At 39.3% G+C, this 14,879-nt stretch overlaps 1 protein-coding gene across 3 annotated transcripts in view; it reads right to left on the bottom strand.

Moving 5' to 3' along the window:
* Positions 1-14,879, bottom strand: part of aifm1 (apoptosis inducing factor mitochondrion associated 1) — a 46,931-nt gene that overhangs the window by 11,373 nt on the left and 20,679 nt on the right. For 2 of the 3 annotated variants that reach the window (XM_069893448.1, XM_069893447.1), the window contains exons 7-9: positions 7,666-7,756; positions 7,350-7,434; positions 3,594-3,670 (exon numbers count right to left, since the gene is read on the bottom strand). In XM_069893448.1, the coding sequence (XP_069749549.1) occupies positions 3,594-3,670; positions 7,350-7,434; positions 7,666-7,756 (253 nt within the window). The remainder of the gene's footprint in view (positions 1-3,593; positions 3,671-7,349; positions 7,435-7,665; positions 7,757-14,879) is intronic. The other variant, XM_069893449.1, reaches the window with a different exon arrangement.

The following is a 14,879-nucleotide window of genomic DNA, read 5'->3' on the forward strand; positions in this document are numbered from 1 at the left end:
CCAATTACTCTGTGTGATATGTGGAACAATCCTTGTTTCAGTCCGAACCGAATCTCCCTTCCATCTCCTTTTCTTGTACATTGCAAACTGTATTACTGCCGTTCCCTACTTTCGTACCATTGTTGCCAATTTCCAATCTGCTCTCAGCTTTACATGGTCAATCTGGGACTCTTAAGCTTTCTTTTCTTGGTTTCTAGCTCTATTTTAAGGTGTAGGTTGCAAACCAATAACCACTCCATACACAAACTTGCACAGCTCCTCGACTGCACCACCTCCGTGACATCTATTCACACTTCACTTTTTACACCACTGTTTCAAAATAGGTCTTCCTCTCCAGAGTCAGCAGGACTTTCAAATTCACCTGGGCATCTTATTCTTCTGCTCGTATTCCCAATGATAGGGGTCCTTGCCCTTCTACCCAACAAACCTCCACAACTTACAGCACTACCAATGAGATGCCCCTCCTTTCTTTCAGCAGTCCAAAGCAGCAGACCCCTTAGACGTGATCTGGTTCCCTCTTACATCACCCGCTAACACCCACCATCTCTCATCACAGCCCAGCACAACTTCCATTTATGCTGCCCGGATGAGTCAAATTATCCAGATATAGTTCTAATTTGCGCTTCTTCAGATTTAGTGTATTGCATTGTTTCCACTACATCAGACTATTCTTATAAAATGCCCCTGCACTGTTCATCTTAACCATGAGCTTCCAGTTGTCTGGCACTAATCTAATGAGAGCATGCACAATTGAGTTAAGAATTTGGTTGATTTAATGGCTTGCTAGCATTTTGCAAACAATGCCTCATTCTGTTGTTCACTTAATTGAAAACAGTAAATACACCCAGTTTCAAAATGAAATGTGCTTAAATTATTGAATTAGACTTTATTTCAACCTGTAATTTATGACAAAAATCACTGGTTTCGTCTTTCCCTAGCAGAAGATTTCATGCACTTTGAGGGGAAAAAAAGCTTTGATAGCAATGTTGGCATTCAACAATTGTGTGGTGGGGGGAGAAACTGCTAATTTAACCTTTATTACAAGACAATTTGAGCGCATAACTGATGACACCTGATTATACTCTTTTAAGGCATTGGTGAGATTGTACCTGGAGTACTGTACACAATTTGGATTTCCTGAACAAAAAAAAGGATACACTGTCAGGTCTACTTGAAGAATTGAGTAGATTTGACTCATATTCACTGGAGTTAAGAATTTGAGATCTCAATGAAAGTTATAAAATTATTGAGGCTTGAGAGACTTAAAGCAAGAAGAAATTTGCCTCTTACTGATGACCAGCACTGGAAGGCACAGTGTGAAAATAAGATGCAGGCTCCTGAGAGAGGATAAGAAGAGAAATTTCTTCATTGAAAATTCTCTACCCCAGAGGCTCCCTGCACCCCACCCCCACAAAAGCCAAGTTACGCATTTATATAAAAGAGATTAATAGATGGGCAGAGTGAGCATATCGGGTGGTATGGTTAGCGCAATGCTGTTTTAGCACCAGTGATCGGGCTCGAACCCTGAACTGTAAGGAGTTTGTATGACCTCCCCGTATCTGCGTGGATTTCCTTGAGGTGCTCAGGTTTCCTACCACCATTCAAAATGCACCGTGAGTGTAGGTCAAGCGGGTATAATTGGGCAAAAAGGACCTGTTACCACACTGTATGTCTAAATTTAAATCAAACAGAAAGATTTCTGATTAGGGGAATCATTACAAAGGAATAATGCAAGATACTGCAGCGCTGAAAGATAAACTAGAACCTTTATCAATGATGAAGCAGATGTAAGGGGCTGAATAGCCTAGTCCTACTTCTAAATCTTGTGCTGTGCTTATCCCCAGCCACTTCAACCCATATCCCAATAGCGTTAAACATACCAGCAATGCTGTCATACCTCCTCCCTTAGTTCAATTTAACATCTGTTAATCTTCTTCCATATTCTTGGCTGTCCCCATCTGATTCCACTGTCTCAAGTGGTCCCCCTTCTCAAGTCCATAGTAGAAAACTAATGGAATGCAATGGACAATTTACAATCAATAGTTAGCTATTGCAGTAAAAACTACTGGCTTCCCACAACATGAATTTCTGAATTTAGTCCCAGCAGAGCAAACCCCTCAGTAATCCTTATCCTTCATTCATTCCCCTGTTCAGAAAACTCATTCTCTCATTTGCCTATCACTGATCCTTTTGCTATCTACACGTTGCTACCAACTTTTATTACCATCTCCCCATCAGTAAACTTAAAAGGTATGGAATCTGTTCATCACTCTGCAATTAGACCTTCAATTTCCTCATTAAGAAGCACAAACTTAGGAGGGGCATAGACAGAGGAGAGAGTACAAACCATTTCCCCATCATGGGCATCCAAAACAAAAGAACAAAATTTTAAGGATGCAGGTCGATGGTTGACCACCTGGAACACACCTGGAACACACTGCCTGTGTGGGGATGGTGGAGGCAGTTACTCTCATCATATCCAAATATCAAATTGCATGTGTTAATCAGCACAGACCAAGTGGTGGTAAACAGACTCGTTGATTGATCAACATAGACAACATGCTGGGGAGTAGGAACAGAAGAGAGAGTGGTGGGTGTGTTGAATGACAACATTAGTGGAGGCAGATACATTACGGAGAAAATGCAGGAAACACGCCGTGGGACAGGCTGCATCGGTAGAAAGAGAAATAGTTATTCTGTAAAAAAAAAAAAACATCTTAGCCTTGTACTGTTTCTCTTTCCACAAAATGCTGCCTGACTCACAGAGTGTTTCCAGCATTTTCTGTTTTAATTTCAGGTTTATGGTATCTGTACGATACTTTATGAATTTGTGTTTCCTTTGTTTTGATTCTTATCCCCCACTTCTCCAGTCAGGCATTGTGCAGGAGGTCTGTGTGTGCAGTTAAACGTCAGCTGAGAGTAGGAAGATGCATCTTTGTTTGCAAGCTTTATTATGTGACATTCTGATTGGTTGAATATCAGCATCGATGACTTTTGAATGAAAGTTTCAAAACCCATTTATTTGTTCCACATGATTATTAATTTTCACACTGGACAATGGGGGCAAAGTTGGGGCTCACTGACCATTTCTAATTTCTCGATATTTTTACACACCTCTCTGGTTATCTAGGCCAGAGGGCATTTGCTATGTTGAAGTGAGGCGAGCATCATAAACAGACCAGGCAGAATGCGGACCCCGATCAACCTTCCCGAAGAACTGCAGGGAAGCAGTTTGGTTGAGCTAGTGGAGTTGTTCTAGTGAACCGGTGCGGACTCGAAAGGTCGACATGGCCTAAATGGTTATATGGTCCTTTAACAGACTTTTGGATAGGTGCATGGAAGTTAGGAAAATGGAGGGCTATGGGAAAGCATAGTAATTTCTCAGGTAGGGACATGCTTGGCACAACTTTGTGGGCCGAAGGGCTGTATTCTGCTGTGTTTTCTATGCTTTTTTAAAAATGTGCTGAAGGGTCTCTTTTTCTGCTAAATGAATATGGCTTTAAATGCATGGTTACAGGAGAATGGCAAAGTAATTTTAAAAAATGGAATCTCAGTGCAATGTAAAAGTCTACAACATAATGATTTATATTTACCTTCCTAAATAGGGTTGTCCTCTTTTGTACCTCTGCTCCTGCTCTTTCAAGAGGTGGAAGGTTGCGTGGAATTCCCCCTACAAACGCAAGCAGATATAAAGAAAACCTGAGAGCAAACTGTAATTGCGAATGACAATGAAATTGACACGAAAGCTGTGAGGAATTGTAGACAACAATGAGGATAGAGCGATTTGCCATTACCACCAGGTGTGAGGGAGCACCAGTCGAACGAAGGACTTCAAAATCACGTTCTTTTCATGAGGAAAGTGGTGGGTGATTTGATGGGAGATATTTATAATGAAGGAAATAGTGAGGAGCAGATGAAGAAACAAAATGCTTTGTGGTTCAAAGGTCTGTACTAGCCATTTTCAGCAAGGGTGCCATAGACTGAAATAGTTTTTTTTTAATGTAGTTGATAGAAGTATGGAAGAAACCAACTAACTTGAAAGGGGGCCATAAACGTTGAGCAGAATCCAAAGGAAGTGTCCACTGATTGACAGCAGGGAAAAAGTAATTCCCTATGGTGATGAGGCAATGTAATTAAGTTGGTGTAACCAAAGTTCAAAGCCAAGATAGTGTTACCTGCAGAAATGGGGTCATTTGAAGGAAAGGATCAAAGGACAAAATAAAAGTTTTTTTTGCGAATTGGTATTATTGTGAAAGTGAAAGACAAGCATCAACAAAGACTTGTCTCATCTTTCACTCCACAGTTTCTGTGTAATTCAATTTTAGTTGTTAAAAGTAAATTAACTTTGGCCGATGATACCATGGTTGTCAGCAGAATTACAGACGGCAATGAGGAAGTGCACAGGAGTGAGATAGATCAGCTCATTGAGCGTTGCCACAACAACATCCTTGTACTCAACATGAGCAAAGCTAATGGACTTCAGGAAAAGGAAACCAGGAGAACACAAACCAGTACTGATTGAAAAGTCACCAGTGGACACGGTAAAGAATTTCAAATTCCTGGGTGTTAACATCACTGAAGATCCATCCTGGGGCTTTCATGTTGATGCAATCATGAAAAAGGCTCACCAGTCACTATATTTTGTTAAAAGCTTGAGGAGATTTGAGAGTCACCAAAGATTCTTGCAAATTTCTACAAGTGTACTGATACATCACTGTATGGTATGAAGGTGAAAATGCACAGGGAAAAGCTACAGAGGGTTATGAACTCGGCCTGTGCCATCTTCAACCCAATAAGGACATCTAGAAGAGGCAGTTTCTCGAGAAGAGTCTACATCATCAAGGAGTCTCACCAGCCAGGCCAGGCCCTCTTCTCACTGCTATCAGGAAGGAAGTACAGAAGTCTGAAGATCAACACCTAACGTTACAAAAACAGCTTTCTACTCTCCACCACAGATTTCTGAATGGACAATCAACCACAGATACCACCTCACTTTTTTCTCTCTTCTTTTGCCCTATTTATTTTTTTTATAGTGTATTTATGAAAATGTAATTGATAGCAATTCTTGGACTTGTAATGCACAATAGCGCTGTCACAAAACAATAAATTTCATGGCACACGTTCATAAAGATAAACTCGATTCAGTTTCTAATTATGATAGTGTCTGCATGGCATTGTTGTATTTAGTTGGGTAAGAATATGTAGATCAGTAAACTATGTTAAAGTTAGAAATTGATTTGTTTGCCTTCATTGACTGAATTGTCACATCTTAATAGGGTCAGCTTTATTGATAATTTAGATGCTATTGCCCAGCACGTGGGGAAAAAAAGATGATGAATTTGAATTTCAAATGTTCTCATCATTAAGCATTCATCTGGAGTTTTCTTTGTGTGAATGGTTACATTAGACTTGGGAAAAGCATTTCTTGAACAAGCAACTCCAATGCTTTGCAAATGTCGCTGTGCCGAGCTGTAGTGTGGACAATCTCGACTGACACGTGACCCAACCATGAAATTCGCCTCACCTGCTAATCAAGGTTGGACTCTGCCCATCCATTAGTGCACATCTGACCACTTGCCCTTTTAATCACCTAGCAATTACCTGGCTGGACCCTCCAGCTTACTGTCTTACAAAGTCCACCACGTGAAGCAGGTCTTTCTCTTTTGCTCTTCATCCCTGAGATGAACTCTGCTCCACTCCAGGTCGTGAACTGTGGTCAACGCTGTATGAGTTGTTGGTAAAGTATCCACTACGTGGGGATCTGGCATGTTGTCCATAGCACCTGAGCTGTGCCCACGTTGGAGTCGGAACGGCAACTAGTGTATTGTAGTCCTTGGTTGTGATAAGTCTGTATAAACAGTTGCTACTATTGGTAATCATTTCCAATATAACTGGGTTGTATGAGTGTAAGTAATTGCTCGTATCTGTAGGGTTGAGTCCAATATGACTGATTATACCATTTTGTGTGATTGAAAGTACGAGCGTGCTCTGAACCCATTGAACTGGTTTCCCTTCCCACACAACAAAAGCTAATGAAATACTTGAGAGTTTAACCTTTTACACTGTCTGGAAGTCAACAATTTCCTCATTGTTAATTTTATCACTGATATTGTTTTTGGATCCCTGATACAAATTTAATACAAAATATTAAGTAATGCAGCAGACTTGATGGGCCAAATGACCCACTCCTGTTCCTTTATCTTATGAACTGGGAGATGGGTGGATACACAAAGGAAATACATTTGTTGCAGGAAGGTAGTGCAGGAGTTCCCCATGGCTAGTTCCTTCTTCAACATTCATACCCCTTTGGAGACAGTTGGTAGGAGAGGCAGGTGGTGGACTGGCGCGTGGTCTTTAAGATGAAAACATCAGCCAAATCGATGGTACAGTGATTGGCAGGAAAGGGGGAAGTCCACTCAAGCAAAAGTGATGGAGGTCTTGATAGTCAGTGGATAGATAGGCATTTCTGTGACCTCGACAAGACTCCAGGAAGGTGCATCATCTCTCCGGTGTCAGGATCAAGGATGCCTCAGAGCAAGTACAGAACATTCCAAACGGCAGGGGTAAACAGCCAATGGTCATATTCCATGTTGATATTAACAGATAGCAAAGGGAGATGGGATTCTGCAAAGGGAATCTTTTTTTTTTAAAGAGTTAACTGAAAATCAGAACCCCTCTGGTTATAATCTTAGGATTAGTTTAGATACAAAATATTAGTGAGCATAGAAATAAGAAGATAGGATAAATGAATGCATCACTGAAGATTTGGTACAGAGAAGAAGACTTCAGGTTTTTGGATCATTGGAATCTCTTCTGAATCAGGAGTGATATATAAGGGGCTAGTTGCACCTGAAGAGGAGAGGGAACCAGTATCCCCATAGGGAGGTTTTTAAAAACTGGAAAGGTTTAAACCAGTGATGGCCTGATTTGTAAGTTTGCAGATGACACACATTGATGGATAGGTGGTTGTCCATGGTTGGCTGCCAGAGGCAGTGGGAGTGGCAGCTACAATCCAATACTTCAAAGACACTTGGACAGACATTTAGATCAGACTGACAGAAAGAAATAATGCAATCAACTGGTATAGGTGTTGAATGGCATTAAGGTCAACATAGATGAGTTGGTCCAAAAGAGCCAGTTTCTGTGTGATACTCATATTTTTACAGGAGGCTGTTTGCAATACAAGGATAACACCAACATACAGTAAGCCAAACTTATCATTCCTCTCTAAAATAATCTTTCTATTTCAAAAACATTCTTCTTTGCCAAAAATATGAACTAGAGTATGTACATATAAAATATACTATTAAACTACATTGAAAGAACTGCAAACATTAACAAAAAATTACCTGTTGCTATTAAACATTTATCATAGGTTATTTCTACATCGTTGTCTAATCTTACTTTATTCCCCCGAACATCCATATGAACAACCTACAAAAAGAAAAATCAGATAATGTAATTAAATAACACTGACAACAATCCAAATTCCAAGCTCAAACCCACAACATTAACATTGAAGAAAATTGCAAGGTAATTAAAACCCCAAAATGTCTTTCAATCATGCAATAAGAACCTACAGTGCAGTTGTGGAGTTATTTTTCACATTGTGATCAAATCTAGCATGAACCTGTTACAAATATAAATCTAAATATCGAGACTTACTTTTTTTCTAGTCAACACTGCCACTCCTCCATTCTCCACAAAAGGCAAGTCTTGCGGACTGACATAGAAAGAGGGAGGCTGGAAATAAATACTGTTTAAAAAAAGAGCAAATTTACAAAAAAGCCTTGTAGAATCTTTACCTTTAAACTACAGTATCTTATGGTCAATAGGTACAAACATTCATCTAAAATTGGAAAGAAATAACGTCTCTGCTAAACCAGCAGCAATAATTCTAGATAATCATTCAGCAATTTCCCAAAAATTTCAACCTTAAGTTTCAAGCTTGCCAATGCTAAATGTTGAATCCACTTTTTTGTGTTTCCCTATCATGAATTCCATTATTTAACCGCCTGCCGGCTAAATGCAGCTTTTAAAAACTTGTCAATTTTGATAATTTCCACAATGTTATGCTTGTAGCAAAGGTGAATGTAGCGACCACTTTCCCTTGTAGTCGCTTGAGGGATAAAAGAATGTTTTTGTCGACTATGACATGTTCAAACAAATTCATATGAAAGTTGAGTTTTCCAAAGTTTATTAAAGTTTATTCCAAAGCCATTCAAACATTGTTCGACAGTCAATACGAAATGCCAGAACATTTCCCTGGATCCTCCATTGCGCAGAACAATAAACTAAAAGTATTATTTCTCTATCAAATTGAGAAGCCAGGAATAACCTTGGCTCAAAGATGTTGCTAGGAGACAACATTAAAATATATTAAGCAAAAAGCCACAAACAAACTCCTTGTGAGCATGAAATACATTTTAAGCCCTAATTATTGTTTAAAAAATAATTACCATTATAAAGAAAAAAAATCAAACATAGTACATAGGAGTGTGCGTGTATGAATATATACATACATACATATATAAATTTCAAAAGAAAATAGAAGTAAATTATCAAAGCTTTCTGCCTCTTGTAAAAGACAGATTTTAGTAATTGGTCTGTTCAGAAAACCAGTTTTAGTCTTAATCTGAACTTGACATAAAAGTCCCCTTTTGTCTTAAATGGAATCAACAATCTTCCCCTTCAATCAGGAATTTCGAGGCACTGAATTGTCCATGATGATCACGACATCCCTTAGCGTGAAATTGCGCCTGATCTTACACCGTTTTTGTAGTGGAAGATATTCTTTACCCATCTTTTCCAGAACAAATCCGATATAAACTGCACCCATTTCCAACTGCGGCGAGCATATACATCTTTCTTTTGGAAAAAACCCCAGTGGCATCGAAGGCTTAGTTTTAAGAAGCAAAAGGTGAATTGGGTTAAGTGCCTTGAGATCATTTGGATCTGTAGAAATCCTAGTAATTGGATGACTGTGGAGGACAGCTTCACAAAAAAAAAACTGTGCGAAGACCCTACTCATTTAAGATTCTGTCCATCTAGGATGGAATTGAGAACCTTTTGCACTGATCTAATCAATCTTTCCCATACACCTCTGTGGTGTGAGCCAACAGGCGGGGGGGGGGGGGGGGGGGAATGGAAGATCCACTTGATTCCTTTCTGGAGTAGTTCATCATCAATCTGTCCCTGATTCCAATCCATAAGCACTTTCTTCAACTCGTGTTGATCCCCTACAAAATTAGTCCCATTGTCAGATGATAGTCATTTTACCTGACCACCTGGCAATAAAATGCCGAAGGGCATTAATAAAGGAGTCTGTGTCAAGTGATGATGCCACTTTGATATGAATTGCACGTGGCTAAACATGTGAAAATAACACCATAGAATTTCACAACACTCCTTCCACACAGTACTCCAAATGTCCACAATAATCAACTCCAACATGTATGAATGGAGGTTGTCAGGAGAGACTCTGTCCATAGGCAAATCTGCTGATGTCCAGGAGTATTTATACACCGACACACAACATATTTCGACATAATTTTTCAAAATGACCCAGTGGCACCAGGAATCCACTATTTTTGGCGTAGATTGGATAACATATGGTGTGACCACAATGGTCCACCTCTTTGTGAAGAATCAAATCAGAGATGTAAAGATCCTTAGCCAGTATGACAGGATGTTTATTCTTTTCTGCCACTGCTGCTCTGCTAAGTTGCCCACCAACTCTTAATACACCATTCTCCAGAATGGGGCTGAGTTTATGAATGTGGCTTGTTCTTTTAATATTCATTTCCTTTCTCAGACTTGAAACCTCATCTGCAAAACTCTTCCTCTGGCAAAAGCAGATTATCTTCTTCTCAGCATTAACCAGTTCTTTGACTGTTTTCTTGAGTCTCAAGACCTCCTGTCTCCTTTTGTGGTAGATCTCTTTGATGAACATTATCTGATAGAAATTGAGCAGGAACACCACTCACTTTTTTTTTAAAATTTTTCACACCATTAATCACATTAGCCATGATATACACTATTTCTTTTTCACACATATACAGTGACTTTTTCTCCCCCCCCCCTTTCCTCCCAAACCACCCCCCCACCCCCCCCTCTCATCCATTTTAGGTATACAATCTAGGTTGCATTAAGCCAGTCAGACAATGTTGTCATTCAACAAAATTACACCAGCAATTCTACTGAGTCCATTCTTTTCTTTCCTTCTCCTTCCATCAACTTAGGTAATGTTTGTCCCCGGTAGGTTTTTGCTATTGTATTTAATGTAAGGCTCCTATACTTGTTCGAATATTTCAATCTTATTTCTTAACCAATATGTTATTTTTTTTTAATGGAATACATTTATTCATTTAAATTTGGTAGTTTCTTCCTTTTAATTTGGTTATGTATTCCATTAATATTTAGACATATAGTTCAGCGTAGCCCTTTTATATTTTGTTTATCTTCTCTTTCCGTTTTTCCATCATTACCTTTCCTCCTTTTCCATTTCTGTTTTCTTATTTTCAACTCTTTATAAGACAACATTCCTACAACATCTAACATTTTCCTTATTCTCCTATTTCTATCTTATTTATCCCCAATCTCCCCTTCCCCTCCTGAGTTGTCCTTTATCCCTTGTCGGACAACCACATCTCCCCTCTCCATTTGGATTTGCGAATCCACTCGCAAGCGTCAACTGATTTTGCAGTGACCGCTATTTCCCCCCACCCCGCCTCCCCCAGAAAAGATTTCACTTTTCATATGTCACAAAGGTCACTCTTTTAATTCCCTCCTTATTCTCTCTATTCCATTACCTTCCCTTTTTAATTCTTGTCTATACTATCTATATTTTCCTCTAAGTACAGATACATTCATGTATGCTCATTGTCTCTATTCACTCTTATACCTCTTTACCCGCATACATATCAATCGTGATCATTTTTACTCTCATTACCCGTCTTCATCCCTCAGTCTATTTTTGTCTTTACCCACATACATATCAATCGTGATCATTTTAACTCTCATTACCCGTCTTCCTCCCTCAGTCTATTTTTGTAATTGTTCTGCAAATTTTCGTGCTTCTTCTGGATCCGAGAATAGTTTGTTTTGTTGTCCTGGAATAAATATTTTCAATACCGCTGGATGCTTTAGTATAAATTTATACCCTTTCTTCCATAAAATCGCCTTTGCTGTATTGAACTCTTTTCTCTTCTTTAGGAGTTCAAAACTTATATCTGGGTAAATGAAGATTTTTTGCCCTTTATACTCCAGTGGTTTGTTGCCCTCTCTTACTTTTTCCATTGTCTTCTCCAGTACCTTTTCTCTTGTAGTATATCTTAGGAATTTTACTACAATAGATCTTGGTTTTTGTTGTGGTTGTGGTTTAGAGGCCAATACTCTATGTGCCCTTTCTATTTCCATTTCATGCTGTAGTTCTGGACATCCTAGGGTCTTAGGGATCCACTCTTTTATAAACTCCCTCATATTCTTGCCTTCTTCATCTTCCTTAAGGCCCACTATCTTTATGTTATTTCTTCTGTTATGGTTTTCCATTGTATCTATTTTTTGAGCTAGTAGTTCTTGTGTCTCTTTAGTTTTTTTATTAGATTTCTCCAATTTCTTTTTTAAGTCTTCTACCTCCATTTCTGCTGCTACTGCCCGCTCTTCCATCTTGTCCATTTTTTTTCCCATTTCTGTTAAGGTCATCTCCATTTTATTTATTTTCTCTTCTGTGTTGTTTATTCTTTTTCTTAAATCCTTAAATTCCTGTGTTTGCCATTCTTTAAATGACTCCATGTATCCTTTAATAAGAGCAAGTATATCCTTTACCTTGCCTATCTTTTCTTCTTCTATTTCACCATACTCTTCCTCTTCTTCTTCCTCTGGGTTGACCATCTGTTGTTTCTTTGTTGCCCTTTCCTCCTCTTCTTTCTTGTTTCTATTGTCTTCTGTGGTCTCTTCTTGCTGCAGGTGTTCTGCAGCTGTCGTTGCCTGCTGTGGAGATCGACTCCCCAGCTGGTCCCCCCTCCCGTCGGTGTGTTTTTTTTCATTCGCATCGCGCATGCGCGAAACTTCGCGCATGCGCGGTTGTGCACTTTTACTCGGCTCAGCGAGCCATTTTTGTAGTCCATTATTTACCGACCTGAGGGAGCGGGTTTCTCTCTCCGCAGCGGTCCTCTTCGGACAGGTAAGGCCTTCACCTTTTTCCTCCTTTGTCTTCTCTTCCTCTCTTCTTGCCGTTGCTTTCGATTTTTCTTTTTTTGTCGCCATCTTCTTTCCACCTTTATACTCACTTTTCTGTAACTTTTATTTTTGTGCCTTTGTGTTTTCTCTTGTTTTTCCCGACTTTTCTGGAGAGGGCTGGAGTTCACCGTCCGGCCACTATCCATCACGTGACTCCCCCCTTGTTTTTTTTTCTTTCTGCTTCGATTCAGAAGCAGTCTTTTAAGTGAGCATCCATGTTGATGCTTTTTTCAAACAATTCCAGGATGAGAAGCAATGAATTAAAGAAGAAACTGAATCCACTTGTTCAGAGATTATCTGAACAGCACATGCAGTCTTACTCCAGATTTCAGGGTCCTTTGGTAAGGTTTCTGATGCCACTCATTCAGAGGCTGCAGAAGTAATTGAGGCCTGCACACCCACATTTCTTTCTTCAGAAAAGACTGGACTTTCAAACCTCGAGATAGATCGGCAGGATTGTTAACTGTGTTAACATATCTCCACCGTATTGGAATTTAGAGTTTATCAATTTCAGTGATTCTGTTAGCCACTAAAGTTTGAAACTATGTGGTTTTATTGTTGATATATTTGAGCATAGAGGTGCTGTCAGTCCACAATATGGAGCCTGTTAGTTCCATCTGCAACTCTCTTTTCAACATTGTGTCCATTCTGCTTGCCATGATAGCAGCCGTCAACTCCATTTGAAGGATGGTGGCTGGTTTTAATGGAGCAACTCTGGCTTTTCCCATTGCAAATCCACAATGTACCTGATCCTGGTTATCATGCGCTAACAGTTCCATAACCATCTTCACATCCATCGACTTCCCTTCTCTGCTTCTCTTGCCTCTTTCAATCTTGTTTGAAGAACAGCTTTGTTTCCACTTGTTCCTTCTGATGTTGTACAGTAATTCTTCTCTAAGCTTCTTGACCTTCATCTCCTCGATATGTCACTCCTCAGGAGCGTCAGCTTGAGTGGCGGCTGCCATATTATCCTTATCAATCCAGCCAACTCCCTGGTTCTCAGGCACCAAGCTTGCACAACAATAACTCCAAAACAGTCCTCAAAGGACAAGTGGCCATTTCTCCAAACCGTGTTCAAACTTGCAATGAAACAGACAGAAGGAATCCTGACTGCTATTATTTGTTACCTTTTAGGCAAATGACCAAAATGTCAAAAACATTGGAATCCAACTCCTGTCAATGGTTCTGAACCTGGCTTGTGACTCAGGTGGACAGGGGCAAGTGAGAAAGGGTACCAAAGTTTACAGGAAATTTGAGAGACTTTAATAATGATGCTATTAAATGCAATCGTAATAAAGATAAATAAAAATATGATTTGTCTGGCCAATTGCCCTGTCCACAAGACTGCTAACAATCCTGGGAAAATGACAAAACCAGCCAAACTTTAGCCAGTCTCTTCTTAAATGGTTTCATTCAGATCACTCAATACATTTAAGAGATCAATTCTTATACCCATTATTTAGCTGGAAGAATGAAGTGAGAAAAGTGCCAACCACATTTTTAGCTATTCTTTGTAGATGTGCCTTAAGTAAACCATTTTAAACATTATATATGCCCAATGATTTTAAAAAGCAAAACTATCAGTGTTTTGTTTCTATTTAAGAAATACTGAGTTTTTTTTTTAAACAAAAGATACAACCAAGCTAATGAGAAGTGACTGAATAAACTGGACTTGTTTTTCTTGGTGCAGAAGGGGCTGGGGAGTGGAAGTAACTGACAGACGTACAAGTATTAGAGGCATGGCTCACATTGTTCTTTTCTCCTGTGGCTGAGGTGTCTGAGAGCTTTGCTTTAAGATGAGGAGCAAGAAGTAGAGAAGGTAATAAGGTGATTTTCCCCCCCCCCTCCCCCCCACCCAGTTTGTTGCAATCTAGAACCCACTGCTTGAGAAGGTGGTGGAGGCAATACACTCGCAATATTTAAGCAGCATCTAGACGTATATTTGAATGGCTGAGGTACATCGGTTACTGAGAAAGTGCTGGTAAATGGAATTAACGTAGTGGGCCAAAGGACCACTTTCTTCACTATATGACTCACACTGCAGAAAGTTTTCCAAACATTATTCTTGTATCATATGCTCTTCAGTCTTGTAAAAGAGCGAATATGAAAAGACACAGTCATTATCACGAATAAAATGTAGCTGTTTATTTCCCCTCTCAAATTAAACAGCAACCTCAAACGATAAAACCTTTATGTTAAAACCCTGAATAACTTCATGATCTTCCAATTTTACACCCAGATGACTACATTCAGACATGGTTGCAAAGTAGGAAACAGGATAATGTGCACACAAGTTTTCAAAATAACAATGTAACGACATGGAGATACTCTATTTTAATGACGGTGATCAATAGGAAAACATTTTCAGTCTTAGCAAAAGCCCTTTCATTCCCAACTCCCCACTGCCAAGAGTAGAGGCATGGACTATTTTACATCCTAAGGAAATACAGCATTTCTTTTTTTAAAACAACTTCTGTAAAAAAAAACTGTGAAATATCTCTGACACTAAACTAGAATGTCAGGATTTATTATTGCATTCAAATAACTTAAGTGCACAGTGTTGAAGAATTGCTGATTGTCAACACGATTGATATGAAGCATCTTTTTTGTTTCTTTGTTTCTACCTTAGGAACAGGATC

This window comes from Narcine bancroftii, chromosome 8, assembly GCF_036971445.1.
Source record: "Narcine bancroftii isolate sNarBan1 chromosome 8, sNarBan1.hap1, whole genome shotgun sequence".
In the NCBI taxonomy this organism is placed as follows: domain Eukaryota; kingdom Metazoa; phylum Chordata; class Chondrichthyes; order Torpediniformes; family Narcinidae; genus Narcine; species Narcine bancroftii.